At 45.7% G+C, this 11,684-nt stretch overlaps 3 protein-coding genes across 4 annotated transcripts; 2 read left to right on the plus strand and 1 right to left on the minus strand.

Annotated features, from left to right (window-relative positions):
* Positions 1-2,231: 2,231 nt before the first annotated feature.
* Positions 2,232-2,771, plus strand: LOC124660844. The gene has a single exon (XM_047198684.1). It carries the CDS (start codon positions 2,232-2,234, stop codon positions 2,769-2,771), a length of 540 nt encoding a protein of 179 aa, XP_047054640.1.
* A 2,753-nt stretch (positions 2,772-5,524) lies between these two features.
* On the plus strand, positions 5,525-6,500 carry LOC124684033 (ras-related protein Rab11A-like). Its single transcript, XM_047218441.1, has one exon. It carries the CDS (start codon positions 5,771-5,773, stop codon positions 6,449-6,451), a length of 681 nt encoding a protein of 226 aa, XP_047074397.1. The 5' UTR covers positions 5,525-5,770; the 3' UTR covers positions 6,452-6,500.
* A 663-nt stretch (positions 6,501-7,163) lies between these two features.
* On the minus strand, positions 7,164-11,292 carry LOC124696994 (outer mitochondrial transmembrane helix translocase-like). Of its 2 annotated transcripts, XM_047229652.1 has the most exons (6): positions 10,884-11,292; positions 10,499-10,799; positions 10,255-10,413; positions 8,025-8,320; positions 7,620-7,739; positions 7,164-7,499 (listed from the first exon to the last, which is right to left on the minus strand). In XM_047229652.1, the coding sequence occupies exons 1-6, from the start codon at positions 11,079-11,081 to the stop codon at positions 7,473-7,475; spliced, it is 1,101 nt and encodes a 366-aa protein (XP_047085608.1). In that variant the 5' UTR covers positions 11,082-11,292; the 3' UTR covers positions 7,164-7,472. The 2 variants fall into 2 exon arrangements, with proteins under 2 accessions (XP_047085608.1, XP_047085602.1); XM_047229646.1 differs by having other exon boundaries at positions 7,164-7,739; positions 10,884-11,290.
* Positions 11,293-11,684: the final 392 nt, after the last annotated feature.

The following is an 11,684-nucleotide window of genomic DNA, read 5'->3' on the forward strand; positions in this document are numbered from 1 at the left end:
TTGGGATTCAAGTCCTTGAGATAAAAAATAGAACCCTACTTGGTAAATGCATATACAAGCTATTGACTGAGGATGGGATTTTGCAAACCCTCTTTAGGTGAAAGTATGTTGGCCCGCATGCGTTATCTCGGGTTTCCTGGAAATTTGGAGACTCTCATTTTTGGACTGGTCTTATGGCGACAAAGAAATTATTATTCTCATATGGTTCCTGATCCACTAGGGATGGATCAAAGATTAGATTCTGGGAGGAGAAGTGGCTAGGCAATGCCACACTCCGAGAACAATGTCCGGCTTTGCATAGTATCGTACGACATAAGAGTGTTGGAAACTTCTCCACCCAATGTGTTACGGTCGCTAAGGTGTTGGAAACTTCTCCACCCAATGTGTTACGGTCGCTAAGGTGTTGGAAACTTCTCCACCCAATATGTCCCTCATAAGAGGTCTAAGGCCTAGACAAGTATCATGTAATGACTTGTTACAACATCTGGATTCGGTCCATTTGACGTAAGGCTCCGATGCATTTCGATGTAATCTCATTGAGAGTGGCAAATTCTCGGTGTATTTTATGTACAAAGGTTTAATCTGACCTGATGCCAGTTGATAACAATAAAAGATTTGAAAGATGAAGATACCACATAAAACTAAGGTCTTTGTGTGGTATTTTCGTCGAGGAGTAATTCTTACCAAGGATAACTTTGCAAAATACAATTGGCATGGACGTAAAACGTGTGTATTTTATCACCATGACAAGACTATTAGGCACTTCTCCGAGTCTAAATTTGCTAGATCTACATGGTCAGCCATACAGATAGGTTCCACCTTATGCACACTATGTAGCGTTGCGAATATATTCGGAAATTGGCTAAATGGTGCGGATCTTAGGTTTAAGCTACCTATTAGGGTGGGAGCGATTGACGTTATTTTGATCGATTTATCTATGTCGAAATGCTAATGTTTTTTACGATAAAAATGATTCTCTCCTGCAAGTCATCTACCAGTGTATGACTACACTTAGTTTATGGTTGCCTCTACATCGTGTGGAGCATCGTGGCCTTTTTAAGGAGGTGTCTACACGATTGGAGATAAAGCGAGCGATAGCAGCGTGATCTACGGATTGTCCCTCCTTCACCTTACACCTTTTTTTGGTTTTTTTTTTCATTTGTAATTGTCGAGAACTTTAGTTTTTCTTATATCCGTAAGGCTAGCCATAGTGCTAGTATCATAGCAAGTATCATGCACATTGGTCCCACAAAAATACTGATGTGGCAGCTAATTAAGGAAGAGAGAGGAGATTAGAGTAACATAGGTGGATACTGTATCATAGCGCATGTCACGAGAAAAAGTTAATGCCAAACAAATCTTGTGCACAAATTTGCATTGAGATTCTAAAAAGCAATAAATATAGCATGACTATAATACTACTTCATGATACTACCCACTATAGAGATAGTACCATACACAAGTATCATATGCATGATACTACCACATGATACTTACCACTATGGCCAGCCTAATGTGTGAATTGTTACGGCTGCATGCACCTCATTTATGGAGAGAGCGGATGTAATGTTTAAACTTCATAAATAATAAAGCGTGTATTAAGAAAAACTTTTGGGCCACGGGGATAGGATAGTCTGAAACCCGGTTATTTGGGACGGTGGGCACCTGTTCCTCCACGTGTTCTCGCCTTCTCGGAGGTTATCGCTGGGCTAGTACGGTGTGCCATACCGTGGGAAGCAATGGCGGCATGGAAGCTCAGCAGCGGACGAGCAACAAGGTGAATAGTCACTCGATCATCATCTCCCCTGGACCTGGGCACGCAGGATCAGCGGGCGGTCCGGCCACAGGTACCTACGTTTCCATGGGCTATCCGACTTCTCCTCTACCCGCGCAGCCTGACAGACGTCAGGAAGAAGATAGAAGGCCAGTCCAGTGCCGTAGCTGTCACAACTTGCGTGGAAAAGGCCCAGGATAAGCTCGCCTGGGCCCGTCAAACAACGACAGCATAAACCCGGTGGCCTTTCCCGCGCCACTTGCTCCACGCGTTCCTCAGACAGCCATACCGGTGACCCCACGCCGTCGCTGCATCGTCCGGCCGCCGTGTGCGCGCGTGGCGTGCGTCTCCGCCTCTCTCGCCCACGGTCCACACCACCCGACGAACCCAACCCAATCCGAGCGCGCAACCAACAGTCCAATACCAGTCTCCGCCATAGTGCACCAGTGCAGCCGCCATGGACGCGGCCGTCTCCCTGCACCACCACGGCGCGCTCCCCGCCGCCGCCACCTCCTCACTCCCTCCCCACCACCAGCAACACCGCTCCCTCCACCTCAAACACCCTCTCCCCACCATCTCCACCCGCCTCACCACCACCTTGCCGCCATCCAGGACGCCCCGCCGCTCCTCCACATCCACCACCGCTCCACCGCCCGTCCCAGCGCGCGCCGCCACCACCATCAGCAGCGCCCGCGCCGCCACGGGCTACGCGGCCGCGCTGGCCGACGCGTCCCTGCGCGCGGGCACGCTGCCACGAGCCGCCCGCCACGCAAGCGCGCTCCTCCGCCGCCTCCAGGACCCGCCGCGCGGGCAGCGCCTCGAGGAGGCCGACGGCCGGGTGAGCGCGCTCGTCAGGATGCTCGTCGGCAAGGGCAAGGGCGGCATGGTCGCCGACGTCCTCGCCGAGTTCGCCGCCATCTGCGACCGCCTGCTCGCACCGCCGCCCAACTCGGCCTCGAGCAAGCGCGCCCACTCACGCGCCTCCTACTCCTACTGATGCTTGCGCGTTTGGACATTTTGATTTGCTTCAGGATTGGCGGCTGGTATGAACCGCGGAGCAGTCACTGCCGGTGTATCTCAGCTTCTGATGCAACTCGATTTGCTACGATTATTTGATTATATGCTTGTGAGCAGACGGTGCTACGTTATGTTTGTCATGTCAAGCGACATGACAAGATTTGAGTTAGCTGCACCAATTCCTAACGTCGCCATGTATGCACGCATCATCACAAATCTTCGATGATCTGTTTTTTAGTTTCATTTTTTGAAACTGGTTGAACACAATACAATTGCTCAACAGAAGCCATTTGCACTAGCACATAACAAGAATTAATGATCGAAAAGGCATCGAGTTGTAGATCCATGCATCCTATATGAGTAAGGTGAGCCTTTGCGGCATTGCTAGACTTTTTGCCGCCGCACCTTTCCAACATAGATGTAATTCTCCATAAAAGGAAGGAACTACGAGAATACATCCGCGTGCCTCCATTATGGTTATTTATACCCTTTACTTGTATAATTTTACTTGTTTTCTGTATGCTTGTTATATAGATTGTTCATCTAGGTGCACATCTAAATAACCTATATTCTTGTTAAAGTCTTAAAATTGAAAAGATAATAAAAGGTGTTAGTTGAACCTATTTATCTGATAAAATTCAACAGAACATGTCTGATCCCAACGCTTTGTTAAGTTCCATTTGAGAAATGGCTTCAAACACCTCTTCCTCCATGAGGTCAGCGGTAAGAAGACCATTCACCTCTGAAGATAATTGCGGTATATCATTATTAAAATCCTCATCCATAGAGAAATTTTAGGAGCCAGTGCTCCGAACAATTTCTTATAGTATTCTATTCAGTAATAAATGCTTTGAAATTATCTCCCGTGACTATAGTTCCCTCACCTTTGTTTCAGTTGGAAGATATTTTTCTTCCTATGTTTTCCATTTGCAATTAAATGAAAATACTTAGTACTACCCACATATTTAACTTCAGCACGCTAAGCCCACTTGGTCTCTACATCTCGTCTAAGTTTAGTGATTCGTTCATTTGCATCTCCCAATGCATCCCGTTCGGATACACTTAAAGGTGTTGATTCGGCCTTAATATCTAGTTCATCAATAATAGCCCATAGTTTTTGTTGTTCTTTTTTCATACTTTCCACTTAATTTCTTTGCCTAGCCTTATAGGAAACAACGTAAATGGAGAATCTTTGTTTTGCCATCTCATTCGGCTGCCACCATCTCGTAAAAACACTCTTGCCTGAGCCAAGATAGATCAGAGATGTGCTTTGTTTCCTAGGTAACCATGCTGGCCTAAATCAGTTAACAATGGTGTATGATCATAACTTCAGCGAGGTAGTGCACGAACCCGTGCTAATGGAAGCTTATGCTCCCATTTTACACATGGTACTATTTCATCCAGCTTCTCATAGGTCCAGTGTCTCACGCCGTTTTTCCCATGTATATTGCCGACCTAAAAGATTTTTTTTTTCTCTGTTTAGAAGTTGGTTGTGTTCATTTTCTCGAAATAGGTTGTTACCTCGGTTTATAAATAAAGCAATAGCTGGTTGTGTTCATTGAGAACCCAATACAGTTGCTCAACAGAACCATGTACTACCACAGAACCAGAATTAATGATCGAAATAGGCATCAACCTGTAGATCCATGCATCCTATATGCTTGGTGGCTCCTCTCTTTTTTTTTTCTTTGTTCAGAAAAACCTGGTCAAATGAAACCAGCGGTTTCTAGACGAGGTCAGGTGAGCTCAACTGCTTGCAACTAATTCAGATAATTATTGTAGCCCATAATGGATAATGCATGCCAGTCCTATCATGTGCTCAATATAATACCTCGAGCCGTGGAGGAGCAATCGAAATCTGAACCAGTTATGAACTACAGCTAGCTGCTGCACTGTTGCTGACAAGCAGCAGTTGAGGATTGAGATTAGTTCAAACCGAAAGCAAAGGATTGCGTTGCATGTACAGATTGTCAGTTGAATTCATCAAACTAATAAGCAGACATAATCCATCCGTCGCTCGACCAATCAACGTGAACAGCGATTAAGTTAGGCACCGCGTGTGACATCTGTGATGCCTACGTACATGTCCCATCTTTCGTGCAATGCTGGTGTTTGTATATGACTTGTGCACTAATCCATGCCATGGACATATTCTGGAGCGACATGTTGACATGTCGGAGTGTTGTTTTTTTTTTCATTTCACCATCGATCGAGTTGCTTTCCGATCAGAGGATTAATTGGGTAGGAGGAATGGAGTGGACAGGCATGGATGGCCTCATATGGATTCTAGAATGAATCATGTGGCGACTTTCTGCCTAACCAACTTTTCGAATGATGATGCCGATGCATGAGAGGAGAACACCATTGATCTTGACAGAGAAATAAAGCTATATACGTACTAGAGTACTCGTACTGCGTACTCTACAATGAGTGCCGAAAGATAAAAGTGCCGGCGACAGGCAGTACCTGTACGAGACAAGAGATCTACACTACGCTATTGGATCCTTTACTACCTACAAACGTACTCCATCCGTTCTGCTCCAAGAGATCCATTGTAAGTGGCGATGAGTTAGTACAACTTTGCAAATTTTAAATTTCCACGACAAGAGTTATGGAACGGGGAGAGGATCAGTTAACCAAGAACCCTTTGATCTTGAGAATTGACACCCTGATCCATCACGAAATTAACATTTGTTTCATGAGTAAAATAAAACGAGAAACGGACAGAGAATTAATCAATACCAACACCTCCAATAGTATGAGCCAAGTGATCAACCTCTCCTTCAACCACTCTCTCTATGTCACCCACATATTTATATCTTCGCGCACACGTATGTGAGATGACATACACGCGTTGAGCTAGCTAGCATCCATAGATGATACAGGTCGCAAAAGGCAGCACCCATATAGAACCATCGCTGCAGCTTGCCCAGCAGAGTTTGCATTCGGACCAGTCGCCGGAGAAGCTCAGCGGAGCCGATGGAGGAGGACTACGTGTTCAAGGTGGTGGTGATCGGCGACTCGGGGGTGGGGAAGACGCAGCTGCTGGGGCGCTTCACCCGCGACGAGTTCCACCTCGACTCCAAGTCCACCATCGGCATCGAGTTCCAGACGCGCACCGTCGTCATCGCGCGGCGGCGCGTCAAGGCCCAGATCTGGGACACGGCGGGGCAGGAGCGGTACAGGGCGGTCACCAGCGCCTACTACCGGGGCGCGCTGGGCGCCATGCTCGTCTACGACGTCACCCGGCGCGCCACCTTCCAGCACGTCGCGCGGTGGGTCGCCGAGCTCCGCGCGCACGCCGACAAGTCCATCGTCGTCGTGCTCGTCGGCAACAAGGCCGACCTCGCCGCGCTGCCGGGACGCCGCGAGGTGGAGGTTGAGGAGGCGGAGGCTTTCGCAGAGGAGCAGGGGCTCTTCTTCTTCGAGGCGTCCGCGCTCAGCGGGGACAACGTCGAGGCCGCGTTCATGGGTCTGCTCGGGGAGATACACGCCACCGTGTCCAAGAAACGGCTGGAGGTGGAGGACCAGGTGGCGAAAGGCGGCGGTGATGGTGTCGCCGACGTGCTGGTGCTCAAGGGGTTGTCGCTGTCTCAGGAGCTGTCCATGATGGAAACCAGCGCCATGAAGACACCAAGCAGGTGTTCTTCATGCTCCTGATATGATTTAGCTCATGTCTGATGGATTCAACCATTCTTAGACTGAGTAGACAAGCTTGTCACTCATTTTACAGTGCTTTCTCTTCTTTCCTTTTTCTTTCGTCCAGCAAAGAAATAGATTGTTCTCTCTTGGTGAGTAAAAAAATCTCAGCAGAGATATAACAGGTGTAAATTATACTACTGTACGATTTAGTAACATGAATGTGAAGAAACAACTGTGATTGCAAACTGCATTCATTCCATCTTCTCTAGTCTACCAGCTCATGGCCCTATGGGCTGCATATAAGCAGAAGGCTGAGCCCATAAATCAGTCTGCCTCAGTTCAAGCTATGGAGCCAATTTCCACCGCGGTTCGATACTGGTATTGTGGTGTGCCCACCACCGCAGGGGTTTCCCAGAAGATCTAGGCTCGCGGAGGCTCAAGTCTTAGTATAGGTTTGGTTAGGTCTAGCTTGCGCACGGGTGGCGTGTGTGTGGTGGTGTGCGTGTGTGAGGAGTGTGTTGTGCGTGAGTTCAGATACTACAAAGTTGTACTAAAGACCAGGAAAATCTCAAAAAAAAAAAAGCTCATGGCTGATGGATTCAACAGTTAATTACTGAGTGAAGAACGACGCATCTCATCACTGTTATCTGTCTCAGTGAGTGCTCTGTTCCTTTCAAGAAAGAATAGAGTAAAATTGAACTGACAGAATCAAGGGTTGTGAGTACTCAGATGAAATGAAAAGCATGCTTTTGGGAAGAATCGAAGGGCACATTTCTTCAATATGTGTATACAGTCTACCCTACAGTAGTTAAGTTTCATTAAAAAAAATTACAAGACGACCAGAACAAGTGTTCCACATAACGATAAATTTCTGTTTTTTTTTACCACACAGAAGGATGGAACTTGAACATCAGTGCGAGCTTTGCCAGCTGCAATTAACTTCAAAAAACCAGAGCAGCCCCATGACGCTAACTGAATCAATACACATATGCTGAATCTTGCGTAAGAAAACCTAACGATATTGAGGTAATGCCAGCGCTTACTCCACTGCCGATTTGCATGAGATCTAGCAAAAGGAAAACCTTCTGGTTTTAGTTCAAGGTGAAGATGGCTCTTGCGGTTCCGACTGACTGTTCTGAACTATTCGAGACATCATCTTAGATATCTCAAAAATTGCGCTCTGTACCTGGTCATCTTCAGGATCTGACGGCCGGATCCACACAGGTGACTGTAGGCCTGACTTCTTTCCCTTCCTAGATGTTGACAAAGCTTTCTCCAGGTCTGATTGCTTCAAGGGTCTTGGACTCTAAGGCAGCAATCACAAACAAGAAAGTCAGAATCAACATGTAACAAAGACTCTCAATAGCTTAACGGTTACTATATTGCTATCCAAAGATAAATGCAGAGAATCCTAAACAAAAAAGCCTAATTAAAACTTGTAACAGATGTTTGTCTACAAAATCACATAAATAATTGAACAGCTGTAAGTCACACAAATATTCATGCATGAGGTTGACATTAACAGGCGCACCCAGACAAACAACACCAAAGGGAAGTTAATTGACTGTAGAGAGAAGTACTGGCTACTCACATCTGGTCTGATCCCATCTTTCTCGCTGCTCAAAATCTCCCTGATCGGGTAGAATGCAGCCTGCTTGCACAGTTCTAGGATATCTGATCCAGTAAAGCCGTCACACATACTGGCAATGTAATCGTAATCGATGTTGGACTCGACATTTTCACCCTTCAATACAACTTGAAGTATCTTGCTTCTTTCACTGCGAACGGGGACCCCAATTTCAAATATCTGCGTAAAGCGCCTGAGAATGGCCTCGTCTAGCTCAGAAGGTCTGTTTGTAGCAGCAAGCACCATCACACGAGCATTCTCTACAAAGCCACAATAATTCATGTAAGAGATTGATCAGTACTATCTATGGAAGTTCGACTGTAGAAAGCACACATGCATATGTAAAATAATTCACTATTTTCAGATACATAATAAGCCAAGCAAAATCTCACATAGTCAACCAACTGGGCATCAGAACAAGTTTGGCTGATACAAAATACATTCTTATTATCTGTTTCAGAAAAAAAAAAGGAAAAAATTATCTCATGTCCACCTCCGAGATCAGACTTTATAGAAGTATAGGTAAGTCTACTTTCTATGAGTTTAGCTTCTCCTAAGTTTACAACAACCATCCTGTGTTTGATATTCTGAGATAAATAATATTTCAAATTTAATAGTCAAACTACTATAGCTGAAAGTTAGCATCACAAATCATATACTACCTCCATTCCAATGACTATGGCACGCGCATATTTCACAAATCATATACTACCTCCATTCCAATGACTAATACTTGATATAGAATTGGTTTCATTAGAAAGTGTTTTTCAATACGAATCTAACAATAACAATTATGTACTATACAATCGTGGTATGGTTGCTCAATTCTTTTGGTCGAAGTTCATCTTAAAATGCGCATTCGACCTATTTACAGGAATGGAGGGAGTATTGCAATTCACAAATACATGGAGTTCACATAAATAATACTAACCACATAAAAAGCAACATGAAGAGAACACATGTACAGAAAAGTAGATTCTGAATCTGTTATAGGCTGTTAGCTAGTTATTAGTTACTGGACATTAATCGACTCAAATTTGCAAAAAACACCAACTATGTCTAACAACGACAAACATAGCTAAGACGTACAACATAAGTAAACTGTTCACACACTCCTATGTCTCACCACCTATATCTAGCAATGAAAAAAAATAGCTAAGACGTATAACATAAGCAAACTGTTAACACACTCCAGTCTGCTCATTTAATTTCACATAAGTACATTTGTGACAGAGCAAACTTATTACTATCTAATTTTAACTTAAGATGTCAAACTGAGCTGTAATGTCCAGGGGGAGTATTATGTATAAAATGGCATGGTTAAGAGCATTGCCAATCAAATCAAATATCTGCAGCTTTATGAATATGAAAATATCATTGGAACTAACAACCAAATCCAAATAGGTAACCAAGAAAGACAAACTAAGCCAGTAAAACAAGTTTTTTTAGTATAGATGCGCTTATAAGAAGTCAATTTCCACATAAACTTAACATATAAATATCGTATTTGTTGCTAGTACATTCATCGGACTTAGTTCATCATAACAGGGAAATAAATTAGCGTAAAATTCTAGTAATACCAACCAAAAGATTTGAATGGTGTGGACGGTCACAAATAGATGTTGATACATGGTTTTATGGGGTGAAATCGTGTGAAGCCCCCAGATGGACATGTATTGGACTCTGATCAAACGGACACATAAGAAGATCTACATATATTTTCTTCTAATGTGAAATGATACAAATTACATGGTGTCAGAGATACAAGAAATGTTCTTTCGCTAGTCCAAGCTTCTACATAATCAATTTGTTGAAGACCATATGTGTTGTAAAGATTAAATCATGTAAATCCTCATACTGACTATTGAGTTCAAGGGAGCATGGAAGTAAGTTTGTACACGAACCCTAATAATCCAAGAATAGCATGTGCCAACAAGATGGGAATTATCAGAAGCCAAATTTGCTAGCATGTGCTTTTATGGGGTAATTTGATGAAGAATGTCTTCAATACAGATCAATATGTATAATTCACAGATAGAGCCATGGAGTACTGAATTGCTATCCAGATGCAAAACAGCTATACTCTAAGAGGCCATCCAAAACATACTGCTTTTCATAGTTGTCAGAGCAGATACAAATGCGTAATGAACACTCTTAATGTTCCTGAAAGCAAACGGGGGAGGAGGGCACTCACGATCGGTGGTGAAACCGTCCCATAGGGACATGAACTCCGTCTTCATATTGGTCATAGCTTCGTGGTCTGTTGTCCGCCGCTGTCCCAAGAAACTATCAACCTCATCGATGAAGATGATAGCGGGCTGGAGCTTGTGAGCGAGGCTAAACACGGCAGACACTGGCACATACAGTTGCACAAAATCAGCATCTTTACACGAGAGAACAAGATTAATGCGGGAGGCAGGTGTCTTATTATTTACTACCTAGCTTCTGTGCGTCCCCGAACCACTTGCTCATGAGATTGGAAATCCTGATGTTGATGAAGACGGCGCCCGACTCCTTGGCGATGGCCTTGGCGAGCATGGTCTTGCCCGTCCCGGGCGGGCCGTAGAGGAGCACCCCCTTCTGCGGGCTGAGGAGCTTGCCGTACGCGAAGAGCTCGGGGCGGCGCAGCGGCAGGATGACGAGCTCGTAGAGCGCCTGCTTGACCTCGTCGAGCCCGCCGACGGAGTCGAACTCCACGTCGATCTCGTCGGGGTTGATGACGTCGCACGCAATCACGTCCTGCCAAAGGGGGGGATTGGAGGAAAGATCAGGTCTTTGGGTTGGGGTTGGGATTGGATTGGGTTGGATAGGGTTGGCGCGTACCTCGTAGGGGGTGGTGGAGATGAGCGGCCTGCCGAGGCGCTTGGCGATCTCCTTCTTGTGCTGCAGCGCCTTCTTGGAGGACTCGCGGTTGGGGTCGAGCTGGCGGAGGCCGGCGAAGAGGACCAGGCAGCTGAGCGCCGCGCTCGCCGCGTAGAGCACCAGCTCCTGCACGAACCGCGACGAGTCCGTCGACCTCATCGCCGGTGGTGGCCGCCGCCCGGAGTGCCCCGTTGCTTGCGGCGGAAGGGAGAGGGGGCGAGGGGGATTCGATTCGATTGGATTCGTTCGTGGAGGGGATGGGGAAGGAGATGAAGATTGGGATTTTAGGAGGCGGGCTGGTTCGGGTTGGTCGCTTGGAGAAGGGTTTGTTTGGTCGGTCGTTCCTCTTCTTTTCCGTGCGGCTCTTCTCCTTTCGGGAAGCTGTGTTGTTGTGTTGCGTTGTGCGCCGCAGAGACTCTGGAATTGGTTCGTTTGTTTGGGTTAATTGCTTCTTTTCCGTTTCTCCTTTTGTGTTTGATTATTTTCTGTGTGTTTGATTTGACTCGGATGTCACTTGTGTGCTCTGAGTATGTTTTATCACGACTTTTTCTTTGGGAGATTGTGGTGGCATGCCAAGCTTAAAATCGGGTAAAGCAGCTGATGTCTCCTGCATCGGGTTGGACTATCATGCGTGAGATATACCTTTCCAAAAGTGTTAGTGGAGAATCAACCTGTGGTTGTATGGTTAGGATGGCAGTGGCACCTCTAGCACACCAGTGTTCAAATTCTAGATTTAACATTTTGGTGTCTCGTAAAAGCGAA

The sequence above is a fragment of the Lolium rigidum genome, chromosome 1 (genome assembly GCF_022539505.1).
Source record: "Lolium rigidum isolate FL_2022 chromosome 1, APGP_CSIRO_Lrig_0.1, whole genome shotgun sequence".
In the NCBI taxonomy this organism is placed as follows: domain Eukaryota; kingdom Viridiplantae; phylum Streptophyta; class Magnoliopsida; order Poales; family Poaceae; genus Lolium; species Lolium rigidum.

Excerpts from the sequence above, each read along its gene's own strand:
- LOC124660844 (XM_047198684.1), top strand. The coding sequence starts at position 2,232 with ATGGACGCGGCCGTCTCCCTGCACCACCACGGCGCGCTCCCCGCCGCC.
- LOC124684033 (XM_047218441.1), top strand. The coding sequence starts at position 5,771 with ATGGAGGAGGACTACGTGTTCAAGGTGGTGGTGATCGGCGACTCGGGG.
- LOC124696994 (XM_047229646.1), bottom strand. The coding sequence starts at position 11,081 with ATGAGGTCGACGGACTCGTCGCGGTTCGTGCAGGAGCTGGTGCTCTAC. Across the intron at positions 8,321-10,254 it reads GGACGGTTTCACCACCGATC|AGAATGCTCGTGTGATGGTG; the intron begins GTGAGTGCCCTC and ends GTGGCTTTGTAG. Across the intron at positions 7,740-8,024 it reads AAGATGGGATCAGACCAGAT|AGTCCAAGACCCTTGAAGCA; the intron begins GTGAGTAGCCAG and ends TTGCTGCCTTAG.